This window comes from Macaca fascicularis, chromosome 3 (genome assembly GCF_037993035.2).
Source record: "Macaca fascicularis isolate 582-1 chromosome 3, T2T-MFA8v1.1".
In the NCBI taxonomy this organism is placed as follows: Eukaryota; Metazoa; Chordata; class Mammalia; order Primates; family Cercopithecidae; genus Macaca; species Macaca fascicularis.
In genome coordinates this window covers 6,704,379-6,724,847 of record NC_088377.1, presented here as the reverse complement: position 1 = coordinate 6,724,847, position 20,469 = coordinate 6,704,379, and the positions used below count along the sequence as shown (strand labels likewise).

Here is a 20,469-nt window from a genome sequence, read left to right as displayed (position 1 = left end):
TTATTGTTTGAATAATTAAAATAACAATATACAATGTTTCTCTATCAGATTGGAAAATGTCAAAAAAAAGCCTAATATCCAGTATTAGTTTGGTTATAAGAGACAGAAACTACTGCAAACTGACGTGAGATGTGTAAATGAATAAAATGCTGGCAAATTGTCAATACATATTAAAAGTTATAAAAATTATTTACTCCTTGAGTCAGCAACTTGACTTATAGAAATTTATTCCCAGGGATAAATGAACACATATACAAAGATAAATGTGATAGAAGTCATTATGATATTTTTCTAAGAGAAAAACTGGCAAAAACCAAAAATATGACATTCAATAATCGTGTTGGAGATATCTAGTTGCTAAGTATCCAACACCCCCTCTAACTTAAGAAAATAACACACATTATGTCCATGATGGCTTACAGATGCTTCATCGCTAGGGGCGACCCGGCCAGTGATCCAGGGAGATGCTGATAAAACTGATCTGTGATGCACTTCTGGAAAGGACCTTAAAGGGAGGTGACTCATGAGGGAGGGGCAGTCATCTCCCTTTGCTCTTCCTTATCCAGGGAAATGTGAAAGGAAGTTGACACTAGAGCTTGGTGGCCATGATTTGGGGATGAAGAATGCTGCTAGGAGAGGCAGAAATCTTCCTAACACATAAGGAGTTTGGGTGCCTGATGACTTAGTCAAGCCAACTAGTCCTGAGCTGTCTACATCCAGAGTCCTCTTACGAGAAAAATAAACTCTTGTGAGTTTAAGTGGCTGAACTCAATCTTAACTAATTAGATAAATGTAATTATTGATGTATTAAAATAAACATTACACAGACATTAAAAAGTCATGGAGTTCAAGACCAGCCTGGCCAACGTGGTGAAACCTCATCTCCACTAAAAATACAAAAAATTAGCTGGGCGTGGTGGCGCGCACCTGTAATCCCAGCTGCTTGGGAGGCTGAGGCGGGATAATTGCTTGAACCCAGGCGGCGGAGGCTGCAGTGAGCTGAGATTGCACCACTGCACTCTAGCCTGGGCGACAGAGCAAGACTCCATCTCCAGAAAAAAAAAGTCATATTAAGCACCATATTTGTTGTTATGGCAAGATATACATAGCATATTGTTAACTGAAGAAAGAAGATTATAAGCCAGCAACAATCATATGATCAAAAATTTTAAAAATGTATAATGTGCATCTACGGGTATACAATTGCTTGGGAACAGGACTGACAGGCTAGAGACAAAACATGTTTGCAGCAGTTATCTTTGGTTATCTTTGAGTGATGTTATTTGGGGGGGGAATTTAACTTTTTAAAAAATTGCAATTTCTAATTTTTTTCTTTGATGACTTGATATTGCATATGAAATTTAAAGACAAAAAAGCTACTACTACAACTTAATTTTTAAATTAGTGGTAAGAAGGGATAAAACGTCAGTAACATCCAAGACAGACAAAGCATTATTTCATCTATGTAGAAACACTTCCAAATAAATAAGACACAGAGATAAGTGTGCAAGTAACCTGAATAATAAATTTCCCAAAGGAGAAGTAGAAGTGGTCTGTTAACATAAGATAAAACATTTTAAACAACGTTAACAATCTAAGTATGCAAATTAAAATGGCATTTTCAACCATCAGGTTGTAAAGACTATTTAAAAAAAACTGTTATCTAGTTGGTGAGGATGCTGGGCCACATACACCCACCCCTACTGTTGGTGGCCTAAGTGCCCTTGGGCAGTACAGAGTAAGAGCCTTCTATATGGCTGGTGCCATTTCACTTCACTCACATGTATGCACATTGAATTAACATACAGGACTGTTCATTTGCTATAGCGTTTATGAGAGTGAAAACTGTAAACACCCTCAGGGAGAGAGAGAACGCCTGCATAATGACAAGCATTAAAAATAATGTCAAAGAGGCAAATGTCATGGAAAATGTCCATAATATCAAATACGTACCTCAATAGAAACTAAATTAAATTTATGATATTTATCTGTTTCCATGTAATAATGCACAATGGAGCTTCAAATATGGCAGGAAATAAAAAGTCATGGGAGCAGAAACTCCGAATAACAGGCTTTTATTTTTGAAGAAGTCCTTTGCACATGGACAGTGGATGTGGTGTGTGACAGGGAAGGTGCCTCAGGGACTTTTAAAAATTTAGTTGTTCTCCCAGACAGTGTCTAGCACCCTCTTCCCCACTTCTTTACCTTCCTTCTCAAAAGAGAGTTGGCAGGAGGGTTGCAACCAATGTACCATTTGTTTTTCCTTTGGTCATAGTTGTTTCCGTAATGAGAAAATGCAACATTCTGTTTTAAAAAGAAACATCTAGAGTATAAACGATGATTAAGTCTACACAAAAACAAATACCTCACAATAATTAAACCTAGATACTAGGTCTTAGGTTATTGGGGAAAAAAGGTCATGACTGACTGACTGATTATTTGATCTCACCAGTACATATTTGGCCCTCAACTATTTTGTATTAACATAGTGCTGAATTCAAGTGTCTAAATGACAAAAGAAAGAGAACTTCCAATATGTTTGCAAGTACAGTTAAGGAAGCATTCTGAAGAAGCTACCCTAATGAACAGAAATTGTTTTTCCAAAGTCTAACATGATTCCACCCTTTGTTTCCATATCATACATTTCTACTTGTGTAATGTCTACAATGTCACCTAAAACCCACGAGCTACTGCTCTGCATTAGAAGAGGGAACATGATTAGGGGTGCGAGCGGGGAACATGAGACAATCATGATGGGACATTGGGCGTGTTTGTTTTTAAAAAGAGCATGCCAAGGAGATGAGGTGTAATGTGTATATTCTAAGGTAATCAGGTGAATAAAACAATCAATGATATTATCTGTCATTTTCTAAACCCACTCATCTATCTAAATACTGGGGAAATAATTTTCCAGCTATGAGTAGTTCTGACAATTTAAACTCACATGTCTTCATGGACAAGCATGCAGTGATCTCTAAGCAGACCATGGTTATGTAATATAGCCGGGCAAGGTAGGACTTCCTAAGTGCTGAAACAATCTATCGGAAAACCTTCCATCCCTTTGTGGCCTTTCCAAGGGCATGTTATATAGAACAGACACACTGTGGGTCTGAATAAAAACACCTAGGTGGATGACTAGGAATGTCTATGAAAGAATGATAGGCTTGGTGGAAACAGAGATACATATCTATTCGCAAGAAGCTTCTCTGGAAATCTAGAAATGTTCATCTATCTAATCCTTTAGAACATAGCAAATGTTTGACAGGTAACAAGCAGATCAAGTAACTCCATACCTTTAGAGAATTTCCACACGATGGTAGGTACAGGGTAACCCTCAGCAGAACAATTGAGGATGACAGCTTTGCCATAAATCCCATCCTGGTCCCGCGGCTGAACTACAAACTTGGGAGGAACTGAAAAGAGAGAAATGTCACCAGTAATTAACACTAGACCAGAAACTGAGTAAAGGTGTGATTTTAAGAAACTGAATCATTTTAACGAACATTAAAAATAAGACTGTTCCATATACATGGGACAATAAAAATACTACTGGCAGTTTGGGACAAATTAAGAGAGTAATCTCAGTGCTGAAAAATTTTCTGATTCATATCAATGAGCTTTTGTCACAGGTAAAAGCCCTTTGCACTAGGGAAAACTGGCCTCGAAGGAGGAAGTTTGACTAAATCAAAGGAATGGAACATTTTGCTTTTGCTTGTGTTATCAAAAATATTCAGAAATTCCCTCAATGGAAAATTGAATCAGAATCACCATTTAAAGAACAGATCAGGCTGGGCATGGTGGCTCACGCCTGTAATCCCAACCCTTTGGGAGGCTGAGGCGGGCAGATCACCTGAGGTTCGGAGTTTGAGACCAGTCTGACCAACACAGAGAAACCCCATCTCTACTAAAAACACAAAATTAGCTGGGTGTGGTGGCGCATGCCTGTAATCCTAGCTACTCAGGAGGCTGAGGCTGGAGAATCGGTTGGACCCGGGAAGCGGAGGTTGCAGTGAGCTGAGATGGCACCACTGCACTCCAGCCTGGGCAACAAGAGTGAAACTCCATCTCAAAAAAAAAAAAAGCAGATCAAATATATATTTGTGCCTCCAATAGTAATTATCAAATATAAGTATTCATCTTGGATGTGAACTGGTCAAAGCATTTGATGTTGATTTTTCCTCTAACAGGAGATAAAGTGAGAAACAATAGGCACCTCCTAAAGGCAATCAAGAATACAATGTGGGCGTGAACCCAGGAGGCGGAGCTTGCAGTGAGCCGAGAGCACTCCAGTCTGGGGGACAGAGCAAGACTCCGTCTAAAAAAAAAAAAAAAAAAAAAAAAAAAGAATACAATGTGGGGCTGAACTTTTCCCAAAATTCTGGTGAGGACATAGTGCGTTATGCCTGATGTCAGCACCAGGGCGGGCCAAAGGCGGACTCTGAAGAGCAGTTGCAGTGAGGTACCATAAAGCTTTTCTAGTGTGCCTATAAAAAACAAGATAATAAGTGACTGCTTATCTGGTGAATGTTGTGAGGTGCTGTAAACACCCATCCCTACCTAAAACATACATATGACTTCACTTAAAACATATCTCCCAAAAGAAAGCATATTATTTGAGACAAGCCATTAGGATTTTAATATGTATCATACCTCTTAGAGAGAAGAACACACACATTCTCCTAGGAAAGGTAGCATCTGAAGGTATTCTAATCCCCTAATCTTTCCCAGCAGATCAGGGATTCACTACAGGGTAGACTTTCAATGAGGCAGTCATAAACTATGTGAGAGGAGATGAATTATCTACACCATAGAGTAAATACTTGGAAATTCCTGGTAAGGCTAATCTCTTCAGCCTTGCAAAATCCAGAATTCTTAATTTTGAGACATAAATGTGAGCCTACATGTTATAAGTAGATAGGAACTCCAGCTACCACATATGATAGACTGAGAAGATGGTTAGGGCCTAAGTTAGCAAGGGGCTTAGAAGCATGTTACAATGATCTGAGCCAAGCTGAAGATCACTTTGGCCTTAAAATAACCAAGGAGGAAGGGAAAATGTCAAGACACAAGAAGCAGCCAGAGATGGAATTAACCACAGTGTTTCTGGAAAATCATTGCTTTTAATTTTCTAGCCTTACTTTCTGTAGAAAGATTTACACATGAAGAAGCACCAGACTACCAGCATAAAGCCAACTGTTAAACATACTGGCTTGGTGTCCAGCTCTGCTATTTCCTATTGGGCAATTTTGTGCAAAGTATAAAATGGCTCTTGGTCTCAATTTTCTTATCTGAAAATTGGAGATAATTATGGAACTCATTTTTAAGGACTGTTAAAAAGATCGAACAAATTAAGATTAGAAAAGTTCTCAGAACTGTGGAGATACTGCTATAAGAGTGCTGGTTAATTTAGTAAATGCAGGTATGTTTGGCTTTGACTTTTTTTTTTTTTTTTTTGAGACGGAGTCTCACTCTGTTGTCTAGGCTGGAGTGCATTGGTGTGATCTCCACTCACTGCAACTTCTGCCTCCCAGGTTCAAGCAATTCTCTGCCTCAGCCTCCTGAGTAGCTGGGATTACAGGCGCCTGCCACCACACCCAGCTAATTTTTTTGTATTTTTAGTAGAGACAGAGTTTTATCATCTTGGCCAGGCTGGTCTTGAACTCCTGACCTCCTGATCCACCCGCCTCGGCCTCTCAAAGTGCTGGGATTACAGGCGTGAGCCACTGCACATGGCCTGACATATTCTTAACGAGCAAAGTTCCCAACTTGCAAATGAAATAAATAATTTGCACAGCCAATGGGTCTCTGAGATATTGCTTAACTAATAAGCAATGTTACTTCATGTAGAATACTTCATGGTATTCGGAGACAAAATGTAATTAAGAAAATGAAAATATATTTAAAATAAGATAATAAGGAATGACTGTCTCTAGGGGAGTAAATTATCTCTAAGAAATATGGTAGAGATTATATAGAGCTAAGTTTTCTAGTAAAAGTAACCAATCAACCTCAAGAGTAGGTGACAAAGTTGAAGACATTGTGCCAAATTATTCTCCCCAGGTGGAAGGGAAATCTGCAGCCATCCACATTCTATGCTCCATTTGGCTCAAGTTCTGCCAAGAGCAAGAAATTGCTCATCAATGGACAGGGTAGAAAATCTCTTGCATTCCCTCTGGTAGCATGTCTAATTATAATTGATCCATTACCCCTCCCAGTTTGATTCTAATCCAACAAAATGTTCCTTAAAATCTCATCAAAGAAGTTTATATGAGAAACAACTATTGAAATATTGTAAGCATAAGGCAGTTACAGATGAAAATGTTCCCTAAATTACTAGAATAATTACCCTATATCATTGAAAACTGTTTCTGACCCTGGAGTAGCCAGGGGATTTCCCATGTGCACCTCTTTCCTCATAGACTGGAATTCTCTCTTCAGATACCCCAGTGATTTACAGTCACATGAAGACCTAAGAAAGAAGCTTCTGCAGTCAGTGAACTTCTTAATTTTTACAGCAAAGAGAATAATTAATAGCTCAGATATTTGATGTTTGGCTGATAGACCATGCAACTTGAGACCACCTTGAGGAAAATGCTATATTTTACTAAGTGCATGAATAAGCCAAATCATATACATTTCCTTCAAATTTTGACAGAAGACTGTCATGAATTTAAATATTCAATCCCTAAGTGATTTCTTATCATGTACCAGTGAATATGTAGGTCCCTTTCATGAAAATGAACTTGTGAGTTACAATAAGAATTCTAAGACTGGGAACATCCATGTACTTACACCAAGAAGAACTGAGGCCATACTCCTCAGATCTGACACCTTAAGAGTATGCTTGGCAGTGGTTTGTAGTTCTCCTTGAAGAGGTCCTTTACATCCCTTGTAAGTTGGATTCCTAGGTATTTTATTCTCTTTGAAGCAATTGTGAATGGAAGTTCATTCATGATTTGGCTCTCTGTTTGTCTGTTACTGGTGTATAAGAATGCTTGTGATTTTTGCACATTAATTTTGTATCCTGAGACTTTGCTGAAGTTGCTTATCAGCTTAAGGAGATTTTGGGCTGAGACAATGGGATTTTCTAAATATACAATCATGTCATCTGCAAAAAGGGACAATTTGACTTCTTCTTTTCCTAACTGAATACCCTTGATTTCTTTCTCTTGCCTGATTGCCCTAGCCAGAACTTCCAACACTATGTTGAATAGGAGTGGTGAGAGAGGGCATCCCTGTCTTGTGCCAGTTTTCAAAGGGAATTTTTCCAGTTTTTGCCCATTCAGTATGATATTGGCTGTGGGTTTGTCATAAATAGCTCTTATTATTTTGAGGTACGTTCCATCAATACTGAATTTATTGAGCGTTTTTAGCATGAAGGGCTGTTGAATTTTGTCAAAAGCCTTTTCTGCATCTATTGAGATAATCATGTGGTTCTTGTCTTTGGTTCTGTTTATATGCTGGATTATGTTTATTGATTTGCGAATGTTGAACCAGCCTTGCATCCCAGGGATGAATCCCACTTGATCATGGTGGATAAGCTTTTTGATGTGCTGCTGAATCCGGTTTGCCAGTATTTTATTGAGGATTTTTGCATCGATGTTCATCAGGGATATTGGTCTAAAATTCTCTTTTTTTGTTGTGTCTCTGCCAGGCTTTGGTATCAGGATGATGTTGGCCTCATAAAATGAGTTAGGGAGGATTCCCTCTTTTTCTATTGATTGGAAGAGTTTCAGAAGGAATGGTACCAGCCATCCCATTACTGGGTATATACCCAAAGGATTATAAATCATGCTGCTATAAAGACACATGCACACATATGTTTATTGCGGCACTATTCACAATAGCAAAGACTTGGAATCAACCCAAATGTCCATCAGTGACAGATTGGATTAAGAAAATGTGGCACATATACACCATGGAATACTATGCAGCCATCAAAAAGGATGAGTTTGTGTCCTTTGTAGGGACATGGATGCAGCTGGAAACCATCATTCTTAGCAAACTATCACAAGAACAGAAAACCAAACACCGCATGTTCTTACTCACAGGTGGGAACTGAACAATGAGATCACTTGACTCGGGAAGGGGAACATCACACACGGGGGCCTATCATGGGGAGGGGGGAGGGGCGAGGGATTGCACTGGGAGTTATACCTGATGTAAATGACGAGTTGATGGGTGCTGACGAGTTGATGGGTGCAGCACAGCAACAGGGCACAAGTATACATATGTAACAAATCTGCACGTTATGCACATGTACCCTAGAACTTAAAGTATAATAATAAAAAATAATTTAAAAAAAAAAGAGTATGCTTGGGTTGAGTTCTGCCTGGCAAAATTAGAGGTGATGGATTCCTGGGAAAAGTTGTAATAAGTTTCTAAACAAATTTCTTTGCCTGCCCAGAGCCTAATGGGAAGACAACAGGCATACAGTCCCTTGGGGGTTGCCATCACTTTGAGACAGCTGCATCACCAGCTAAGAATAAAATTCCAGGGCAGGGGAGTGTCTGAATGAGGACCCAGTGTTTAACATGTAATTAATGACATCATCCTCGTATGCTCTAAGCACTGGGAATGACCATTATCCCTAGGGACAACAGAGTTACCAATTTTTTAAAGTAAGCAGCAGTTTATTTTTTTAAAAGTAGAGATTTTTTTAAAGAAATTATTAATATTTGACCCACATATTTTTTTCTACAAAATGGCAGCCTAAGAAATTGTCCTAAAGGAATCAGGAGCCCCCCCAGGAGTCACTTAGTAATAAAAGTGAGCATTTCCTGAGGACTCAGTGGGTTTCAAGTACTCCTAGTTCCATCCTTTGACCCCTCCCAGAATTGCCCTCAAGACAATTCTTATTTTACTTGCTTATTAAAGAGAGGGTCCTCTACTATGGCCCTCTCCTGCTTCTCAGGGTGTTGTCTTCAATCTTCTCCACATCTTACTCAACAAACCTCCTGAGCTATTTCACCCACTCCCATAATGATGATTGCCTTCATCTTCTCTTGGTGTGTAGACCACCATATCCCCCCACCATTAACTTATATCACACGTACCTCTAACTCAAGTTTCCAAAATGGTACCTGTTCCTGTCCACCATCCATTAAGGTCCTCAAGCAAGAAAAATGGAATTTCCTTTCATATCCTCTTCTTTTATTTCTTTTTTTTTTAATCAGATACTGATAATTATTTCTTGAAAATGTAGCTTCAAATTCTCTTCGTCTCCACTGCCACACCCCAGTCATAGTGAGTAGTCTGGTTATGTGGGAAAGGGGCACAGCCCCTCTGTCCACCCGGTTTCAGCACCTCTGGGTGGACAGCTCCACCTCCACACACTTTGCCAGGACACTGCACTAAGGGGATGGGTCCCTCTCTTTGCTGTCTCAGGCCTTCTCAGAAGTCATGAGCCTTTACCCACCTTACTGGTGCAACCCTGAGATGTGAAAAACAATTGTCCATCACTGAGGGACAGGAGTCAGGGTATAAATTCTCTGCCTCACTTTCCTCCGATCCAGTGGGGGCAATTATGAGGCCTGCTCTATGCCTACGCTTCTCAAATATTAGAGGGCATCAGAATCACCTGAAGAGCTGATTAAACCACACATTGCTGAACCCTGTCTCCACTGATTCTGACTCAGTAGGTCTGGGGTGGAATCCAGGATTTTGCCTTTCTAATGAGCTCCCAGGTGATGCTGAGGCTGCTGGTACAGAGATCACACTTCAAGAACCACTGTTCTATGTGATTCCTTAGAGGGCTCCCAGTAGGAATGAGCTCCAGTTGCCCATAGCAGCAACCAGCTCATTAAAGTAACTTTTATTGATTTTTTTTCTTCCTTTCTGATCTCATTCTTTCCATTCTGGGATCCAGGAATGACATCCCAAATAAATAACCTGCCAGCCAATTCTGTACCTCACATTCTACTTTCAAGGGAACCCAACCTAGGACAAGGCCCATATGTCTCTTATTTAGATTTCTCAGCCCCCTAACTGGTCTACCTGCCACCAACTGTCCCACTTGAATTCATTCTTCACACAGCAACCTAAAGGATCTAAGACACAAATTGGATGATGTGACTTCCTTGCTTCAAAGCATCCCATATTCCCATGGCCCTTTGGTATAATCCAGACTCTTGGGATATTTTAAAGGATTTTTATGACTTGAGCCCTTGGTCTCCAGTTGCATTCTGTGACATTCTCCTCTTGCAGACTTTGCCCCAACCATTCTAAAACCCTGTCTATTATCCAGTCCCCAAGACCGATGTTGCTACCGAGTCTTCACACAGACTTCTTCATATCTTTGTTTAACAAGTTCCCAATTACTATTTGCATCTTAGCTTAGCGCTCACTTAGGCACATTTTTTTTTCTGATGCTGTGGATAAGATTAAGTGCTTCTTTGAGCCCTTAATCACTTACCATAACCTTTACTACACTCATTTGGTATTTCTGTTTAATAGTCTGTCTCCCACACTAGGCTGTGCACGCTATGAGAATAAGAACCATTCATTTCTCATAGACCATGGTATGCCCAGCCCACAGCACAGATCTGGAGTACAGAAAGCACTCTGTAACTACGTGTTGAAAGGACACATGAATAAATGAATGTTATTACTTCAGTTTTATAGACTAGGGAAATGGAGCATGGCTAAGTTAATAACTCAGATCAGGGTGACCCCCAAAGCCCGAGGTCTTTGAGAAGAGTGGACCCAACGGAAGTGCCATCTGAGGGACAGCAGAAGACAGCCTCATAGGAGGACTCTGGCCAACAAGATACAAAGCCTGAGATGGAAGGATTGAAGCCTTTGGGACTGCTGCCATTTGGGCCAAAACTTATGATAGAACAAAAACACCACCAGTACTCTATAGTGTCTGGGTGTATAATTCCCCAAACTTGTTGGTTTCCTTTTTTAAAGATGATATTTTGATTTCCTTTTATTAGTATAACACATTATTTGGTATATTGTGGTGAGCCTGCTTGCCAATATAGTTGGTTTTCCAATAGAGCATGACATGGTTTGGTGGTGTCCTCACCCAAATCTCATCTTGAATTGTAGCTCCCACAATTCCTTCATATTGCGGGAGGGATACAGTGGGAGGTAATTTAACCATGGGGGGCGGATCTTTCCCATGCTGTTCTTGTGATAGTGAATAAGTCTCATGAGATCTGATGGTTTTATAAAGGGGATTTCCCCTGCACAAGCTCTCTCTTGCCTGCCACCATGTAAGACGTGCCTTTCACCTCCCAGCCACGTGGAACTGTGAGTCCATTAATCCTCTTTTTCTTTACAAATTAGCCAGTCTTGGGTATGTCTTTATCAACAGCATAAAAATGGACTAATACAGAGCGGTTTTTCTGGTGGGGAGGAGGAGTAATTAAAGAGACGAATAGGTTCAGCTACATAATTATATCATATCTCCAAGAGGCAATATGGCTAACTTTGCCAACACTTCTGTGAATCATAATTCCATGCACATAACCAGCACTCCTGTCTCTCCAAAAAGAACAATTTGATATATATTCCAAAATACCAATATCTTGTCATGGGATCCACATAGGCTGAGAGTATCTGAAGTTTCAAATAGGTTTCTTTGAGGAAGTTTATTCCTGGTGTTGCCTAAAATGAGGGTTGTTTAAAATATAGAGGTCTTTGGCTTGATCTGTTTATTTTGTGTGTGTTGGAGGGGGGATTACTTCTGTTGTTGCTTTATTTTTAAATAAAGAATATTATGGTTATAATAAGACAGGCATTTTTCTAGTTTTAAATGTAGTCCAGCGTCTTACGTGTGGAAGCCATGGCTTCTAAGTTGCTATATATTTCCAAAGAATTAATTTAGGTTTCCCTAGCTGTAAACGTGGGCAGAAATTCAGTTTTAATGAATGCCATTTGGTGGAGGTGGGAGGGAGTGCATGGATAAATACCGCCATTCTCTACTCGGTGACATTTAGTTGAGATGGGACTTGGCCAAAGTCTAGGTAAGATTTAATTTACGACACTGAAAATTAAATCGATGTTTTCCCATCATTCTGAGAATAGATGGCCTGGCCCCTGCTTATCTCTCTGCCTTAAACTTTCTGTCCTCTCTTACTGAACAGGAAGCACCTTGGGCCTCTTGCTGTGCTGTGAACACACAAAACTCACTCCACACTCTGTCTTCAGACTTGTTGGTCTCTCTGCTTAAAACTCGCTTCCTACAATTCCCTGGGTCGTACGCCTTCACTTCAGTCAAGTCTCTGCCCAAAGATCTCTCCAGAAAGCCTTCCCCTGTCCAGCCTACCTAAAACACTATTTTCATCCCCATCTTTCTCAATCCATGTACCACATGTTTATTTTTCATAGTCCTTGTAGATAACTGACATTGTTTGTTCATTATCTCTTCCCTTCACTAGAATTTGAGCCTTATGGGGCAGAGACTTGCTGTCTTTATTTTAATCACCATGGTATCCTCGACACTCAAAATAATACCGATTATAAAACAGATATTTAAGAAATATTTTGGGTAAGGATGAATGAATGAAGTAAAATCATAGCATGAGAATTCTATCAAAAATTGGATCAATAGATGACAATAAAATAGAAACCTTCTATAATTTTCATTTTTCCTGTCAACTGACAGTCAACTACTATTTTAGCCAATGTGTTTGTTTCTCTATGTGGCAGTTCACCATTAAAAGTCAGAAACCATGGACTCATCAGAAGATATAAAAAAGGGTGAGAAAATGAACCTCCTTTGGAATCACAAATAGGAACTCTTGTGTTGGTACTTTCCTGTGAGTGGTGCAAAGACCACAACAGGAAGCAAAGGGCAGAAGTGCTCTGTCATGAAGCCTAATGCTTTATTTCTAACAGCTTCATCAATGCTAAGGTCACTCCACTGAGCAGGATATCAGGGAAACCATCAGTCCACTGTCATAAGAGCTATGAGATTTGGCTCTTATTGACTCATACATAACAGCTAAGAGGTTTTTGCTTTTGGGATTTTGTTTTTGTTTTCTTATATTTTCCTCAAGACAACAGCTAATTTATTTTAGATCAAGTCTTTACAAATCTTCCTAGTAACCCAGACTACCAAACAATGTGCTAAGTTTTACAATCACCCCAGGTCAAACTTTTCTTCCGCAGCTTCCTCACATCACTCAGCCTTTATAGAAAAGAAGAGTGTTAGGGACTTGCCCTGGATCAAGCTTTAACTTAAGGGAATGTGGTGGCTGGTTTGTATTTTATCTTCCACACCATTTAAACGTTCTCCATATTAGCAATGAGGCTGTTTCACTTTACCATTTGTGTGTTCACTGGAGTAGCATTTTTCATTTCCTTCAAGAACTTTTCCTTTGTGTTTACAATGTGACTAACAGTTTGGCATAGGAAGCCTAGCTTTCAGCCTATCTTGGCTTTCAAATGCCTTCCTCACCGAATGTAATCATTTCTAGCTTTTGATTTAAAGTGAGAGATGTGTAATGACTCTCCCTTTCACTCTAACACTGGAGACCATTTCATTTCAATATTGTTATGTCTTAGGAAATAGGGAAGTTAAGAAATGGAGACTGGGAAATGGTTGGCTGGTAGAGTGGTCAGAACACACCCAACATTTATTGATTAAGTTTGCCATCTCATATGGCTACTAAACAATTATAATAGTAACATTGTAACAGTAACACTAGGGATTACTGATTACTAATCACCGTAACAGACATAACAATAATAAAAGTTTGAAATGTGGTAAGAATTACCAAAATGTGACATACAGACACGAAGTGAGCACATACTGTTGGAACAAATGGTCCCCAAAGACTTGCTCGATGCAGGATTGCCACGAACCTTCAATTTGTAAAAAATGCAGTATCTGGGAAGCGCAATAAAGCAAAGTGTGGCTGGGCATGGTGGCTCACTCCTGTAATCTCAGCACTTTCAGAGGTCGAATGGAGTGCATCACCTGAGGCCAGGAGTTCAAGACCAGCCTGGCCAATATGGTGAAACCTTATCTCTACTAAAAATACAAAAATTAGCTGGGCGTGGTGGCACATGCCTGTAATCCCAGCTATTCAGGAAGCTGAGGCAGGAGAATTGCTTGAACTCAGGAGGCCGATGTTGCAGTGAGTGAAGATCGGCCCATTGCACTCCAGCCTGGGTGACAAAGTGAGATCCGTCTCAAAAAAGAAAAAGAAAAGTGCAATAAAATGAGGTGTGCCTGTGTTTACTGAATGCAGTACATTGTGGATATGCTGTGCTGTTGGGGGTCTGGATTTTGTTGTCTTCCTTTTTAGTGTCAAATGTTGTACGTGCACACAATTAACTTACTAGTGGAGAAGTTTTATCTTGTCAAGAATCTTCTTAGGCTTTTCAGGGCTGGCCTAGAGTAACCCTTATTCTGGGGCTAGATTAGTTCTACTCCTAGTGGGTGGCCTTTCTGAGATTTCAACTGAATTCCCCTATTCTGGCTAGTTAGAACTCCAGCATTCCCAAGCAGTGTGCAACTTCTGCTAGCACCCTTTGCATGTGAAGAACAGTATTCAGCTGAAACTGCAAAGGAGCCCTGTACAGATTTCTAGAGATCTTTCTTTGAATAGCTCCCTAATCTCCAGTAGTTTGTCCTTCAATACCCAGTAATCATCTCAGTATCTTTCAATTTCTCTCTCTGTTTTCTCCACCTGCCAAGATCACTGTGATCTATTTGGGCTCTGCACTCCCTTGTCATGTGCACAAAGTACCCCAAGCAGCCATCTGGGGTGAATTTGGAGCTCACTGCATGAATTTGTTTATGCATATCAGTCCAATTTATAGTTAGTTTGCAGTAGGAGGATAAATGTGTTACCTGTTACTCTGTGATGGTCCCATTAGATAATTTTTGTTTTTCTACTTCTTTGACCCAAAACATTCCTCCTCCCTATAATTTTCAGTCATTTCTGTTGGTGCTACCTACTGGAGCTTCACACCGTGGTTATTATACTACTTTGAACATACTACTGCACTGGTACAAAGAATTCTGGTTGCATTCACTAACTCAAGGACTTTGACCCTGTAATAACCTCCTTTTTATCTTGCCACATATTTTTTTCCCCTCTACTGGCTCATTCTCATAAGCATATAAGCATGCTGTAAAGTATCCAGTCTTAAAAATAACTCCTGCTCTTGCCCTATGTCCATTTCCAACTTTGTCTCCATTTTACTGCCTCCTGTGATGGCAAAATTCCTAAAAATATAAAAATAGTTGTGTTTTCTGAGTTCCTGCACATTGGCCTTCTTTCTTTTCTGAAGCTCCTCTAATCAGGCCCTTGCTGCAATGACACCAGGTCATAAACAATAGCCATCAAGGTCATAAACAATAGCCATCAAGGTCATAAACAATATCCATCTTCCTAAACTAGTGACCAACTCTTGGTTTTCCTCTTTGTCTACTTTCAGCAGGATTCAATACTGTTTAATATCCTCTTTCTCAATTTAGTTCCGATTTTGCTTCCAGAGTGTCACAGTTCACTAGATTTTCTCCTCCTTTACAAGCTGCTCCTTTTCCCTCTTCGTCTCTTCTGCTGATTCTTCCTCCTCTTATTCCAGGGCCTTAAATGTTGGAGTGCTCTAGTGACTGCTAGGACAGGTGCTTCTTCCATATCATTGACCATCATTCCCCTTGTCAAAACCATTCTTCATCATTTCTTCTCTGCTTCTGCTAAAGACACTTTCGTTCACCTTGTTATTAGGCAAAGCATGATTCCACTAAAGGTTCTTTTTTATCTCATTTGCAACATTCACTCCACAAGCATGTTTTGTTTGCTTTACCACCAAAATAGATTGTGAATTCCACTGCTTCTCATAACCTTAACATTACCATCTTCATCCAAGGCATTTTTATCTTGCCTGAAAGTCTGAAATAGCCTGTTAACTACTCTTCTTGCTTTCTAACCCAGTCCATTCTTCAGACAGCTACTAGTGTGATAACTAAAAAGATAAATCAGGCCAGGGTGCTGCGGTGGTTACAGTCAACAGTGCCAAATCTTTAATCTAGAAAAAAAAATCCACACTTCTAAAATGGCTGCATGTTCTAATGACTCAGGGGGCTGGGACTGAGACTTGGCTACATATTAGAATAAACTTGTGGATTTTACAAATTGTTGATGTGTGGGTTCCACCTCCAAAGATGGTTCTTTAATTGGTGGGAGCTTCATCCTGAACATCAGGGCCTTTTTAGAGCTTCTTATGCAATCTGAATGTACAAGAAAGTTTCAGAATCACTAACTAGTGATTTTTGGGAAAAAAAGAACAATTCCCCAGAGATCTGGAAGATGGATTTACCCCTAAAGATTATGATTTAATTGGTGTAGTTTGGGACCAAAAAATGCACATCAGTGTTTTCTTAAATCTCCCAGGAAATTCTACAGAACTGTCTGGATTGAGAACCACAGTCCCACACCACCTTGTCCCTGTCTGTTTCTCCAGTCACACTGACCTGTTTGTGAAGCACATTTTCTTCCTCTAGGCTGCATTATCTCACTGGTGATTTAATATTAATTTAACTAAATCTTATTTAACATATTTGAAGAACAACCACATGGAGACATTAATCATGTCATGATCAGCTACATTATCCCAAATAGCTAGGCTCAGTTTCAGCTCATCTGACCTTTGTCTTGGTTAAAAACTTCTGGTTGCCTTTTCTGCAAGGGCAAGTGGTACAAAAAGCATCCCTGCACATTTTTATCTGACATTTCAGATTCCTGACCTGGATCCTTCAGAGCAGATTACATAGAAAGTAGGCTGATGTACTATTTTGCCCTTCACAAACCCAAGACTCAACTCTGCTTATAAGAAAACACTTGGGAAACAGATACTACCTTGGCTCCCTTTTTTTATTTATCTTTCAAATTTTGGGAAAAAATCAAGTATCCTAATTCTTCCACTCCAAAGAGCAAGGTGGAAATGAGAAAAATGTCATGAGGATGTTAAGTTTGTGTCTAATTGAATATATATTTTCTAAATTACTCACCTGGGGCATTTTTTTTTTCCGGAAATACAAAGTTAGCTTCTTCCTATGACTTCTAAGTCTGTGTCACTTCCTTTTGCTGGCAAGTAGATAAAAAGTGTATTTCTCCCCAGTCGGAAAGGCAGAAGAGTTATCAAGGGGACAAGGATTAAGGACTGAGGAAGGACATGAGAATCTCCTGTTCAAGAAAGAGCTATCTCCACTCTCTGGGAAATTACAGAAATCCTCCCGCTCCTAACAACTACTCTGAGACCACAATTTGGGGAATTTTAAAATGCAAATAATCATTGTTAATATAAATCTTTAACTTCATACAGTTACTTTTGCAATATTGTAATGGTAGATTAATGTATAGTACTCTTGGAGAATCTTAAAAATCACAGAATGTCTGTGTTTGATACACATTAGAGAACACTAGCAGCTTATTTCATAGATGAAGAGTGTGAGCCTTAATGGGAATTTGGTGACTTGAATAGAAGTTCAAAATAAGACTGATGTTTACAGTTTAGATGTAATGAGATTACTGCCAATGTTTTCTGAATGTTAGCCTATGCTATTTTAATTCTTTTGAATAAATACGACCATACTCTGCTTAATTTTAAAATGTTGCAATGGCTTTCCAAAATAATGATATATTTAATGCTAAATAGAATAAATGGGCAAAGAAAACCACATTTCTAAAACTCAAACAAACATTATGAAAAGCTATTTTATGGCTCTTTGGAAAAACTTTGATATATAGCTTTGACACATATTTTTAAAAAGCCATTTATTGAAATAAGAAATATTATTAAAATATGATATGAATACAATAAAGCAAAAGCTCATCAACGTTAGTCCTCAAAACTCATTGGGTTAGCATACGGAAGCCTTAGTTCATGAGTTAAACCTTATGGCTCCCACCTTCTTAGCTATTAATTATTTAAAACATATTTTAAGTAAATAAAGCCTTATCTTGGAGTTTAGGGGAATTCATGGCTGTGTTCCAGAGTTGTATTTTTTTACTGAAACAAGACTGAATTTCAAAGTTCTAGTTATTTTCACAATATTTCAAGCCACATCATCCTAAACCATTGTTAAATCAACTCTATGGATGCCACGTGGCTCACGTTCCTCTGCTTACCTCTCACAATCAACTGGCTTTGGTGTTCCACGGCGGCGGCCTCATTCCGGGCGATGCAGGTGTAATTCCCATTGTGCATCAGGGAGAGATTGGAAATCCTCAAGGAGCTTGTGAAGTCAATATTGTCAATGGTCACCCCAAGGCTCCCAGGGATTGGCCGGCCATCCTTCTGCCAAGTGATGGTGATGGGTAAGTCCCCTGAGACCACGACACACGGGATGAAGACCCGCTGCCCAATGGAGAATCTTGGAAACTCAAAGGGTTGTATGAAAGGTGGAACTGCAAGAAAAAAGAAAGTAACAGAGGGAAGATAATAACCAACCATGCTTATTCTACATTTCTTTTCCTTTAACCCTGTACATGGCACTGAAGGAGTAGTACAGACAATCATAGATACAGCATAGAAATACAGGAAGTGTAGCCAATTTGAAATTATGCTTCTATTATTTGAATTTTCTCATCATTTTAAATAAAAAGCGTCGTTCAATTTGTACTTCAGCAAGTTACTTAACCTAATTTTGTTCAACAGACTTTTTAAATTTAATAATTATTTTTGAATGAAAATGTTTCAGACTATATTCTGTAGTGTAAATAGTGCGAAAGGGGGATTTAGGTTTGCTTTTCCTTCAAAGCCTTTTAAAATGATGTATACAAGAGGAGGTTTCTTTCCTGCTTTGTGACTATGACGCTGCAATTACTGTTGCCCCTTCTAATTGTTTCCTGCCTTGTAAATAGGAATATTCTAAACCCACTGAAGAAGCAGAGATTCCAATTTTGGCTGGATGTGGTGGCTCACACCTGTAATCCCAGCACTTTGGGAGGCCGAGGCAGGAGGAACACTTGAGGCTAGGAGTTCAAGACCAGCCTGGGTAACATAACGGGACCCCCATCTCTACAAAATTTTTTAAAAAAATTAGCCATCTGTGGTGGTGTGCACCTCTAGTCCTAGCTACTGAGGAGGCCAAGGCATGAGGATCCCTCGAGCCCAGGAGTTCGAGGCTGCAGTAAGCTATGAGGGCACCACTGCACTCCAGCCTGGGTGACTCCAGCCTGTCTCTAAAAAACCAAAAAATAAAAAATAAAAGTAAAATAAATATTCCAATTTTATCGTTAAAGTTCTTTTTTATGTCCAACTAATAACAACCATTAACTATAAATTCTTATTTCATATTAGAAAAACTACATCTTTACCTTGCGTCTCTTAGTTTTTCACACTTTATGTGTGAAACTTTTAATTATGAACTGGTCCATGGCAGGTTATTTGAGTTGATATGTTGCTAAGGAGGTCAGGTTATAGCCTTCAGCCTGGCCTACCACGGACACTGCAGGCAAACTCAGCCTGGAAAGCTCTTTCCTGATTCAGTTTTGCTGAGTGACGCCTATTTGTCCATCTTGCCTCAGGAACTCTCTTCCTCGGTGCCCTCCTAGATGATGTCATAGGGTATTAGCATTCTGAAATACTTAAAATGGAGTCAGATGAACCACATTTGAACCCTATCTGTTACTTGTTAAGTTACAGATCATGAGCAAAGTAACATGCTCTTTCATCAGCCTAAAAGATTAGTTATTTATTGCCTTATTTTGCAAATGGGAAGAGTGATACTCAAAGATGTTACGTTGCCCTTTCGATCTCAGAACTAGTTAACTGTTATCGGAGGGCTTAAATCATGTCAATATGGCTAATATCAGAGGCTGTAATGTAAGCCTTTTTTCGTGTTTTTGCATACATTCTTTGAAAGAAAAAGGTTTATTTGTATGCAGGGGCATGGAAATGACTAAGAGTACAAACTAAGATGATTAATCATGTGATAATCTAATATAAACCAATTATTATACTAGGAGTTTTTGCTAATGAAGTTGTTAAAGGTGTCTGCAGTTTATTCAACAATTGTAAGTCCATTTCTACTATCAGCTTGAGGAAGAGGTAAGGGATCTGGCTGATAAATTTTAATAGAAAACCATTCACTTATTTGTTCATTCAATCAAGTCATGTTTATTGAGCACCTGGGATGTGTGTGGCAGCAGTGAATGTGCTGGGCACACAGCAATGAGCATAACCCATCAGCCTCTGCCAGTGGAGCTTCCATACATAGCCATAGGCAGCAGACAGCAAGGAAATGCAGCCATGGCGCTTCTCTTATTTTGTATTATCACTATGACTGCTGTCTGCTTTCAAAAGCAGTTGGGAGTTAGAACTCAAAATTTCAAATACAGCCAGAGGTAGAAGAACTAGGTGGCTCAAGTTAGGTCTTACTAGGGGAATTAATTTTTTTAAATGGCCAAAGGTACCAACAAGCATATTCAACATCAATCCTGCTGTGGATTCTCAATGTAAAGTTAGAGCTTTGGGATTGAAAAGGGCTGATCTGATGCT

The 20,469-nt window shown here is 39.4% G+C and overlaps 1 protein-coding gene across 7 annotated transcripts in view; it reads right to left on the bottom strand.

Annotated features, from left to right (window-relative positions):
* The window catches only part of DSCAM (DS cell adhesion molecule), an 855,708-nt gene that overhangs the window by 270,249 nt on the left and 564,990 nt on the right, over positions 1-20,469 (bottom strand). For all 7 annotated transcript variants that reach the window (XM_065541361.2, XM_065541362.2, XM_074033985.1 and 4 more), the window contains 2 exons: positions 18,096-18,374; positions 3,294-3,413 (listed from right to left, as the gene is read on the bottom strand). In XM_065541361.2, the coding sequence (XP_065397433.1) occupies positions 3,294-3,413; positions 18,096-18,374 (399 nt within the window). The remainder of the gene's footprint in view (positions 1-3,293; positions 3,414-18,095; positions 18,375-20,469) is intronic.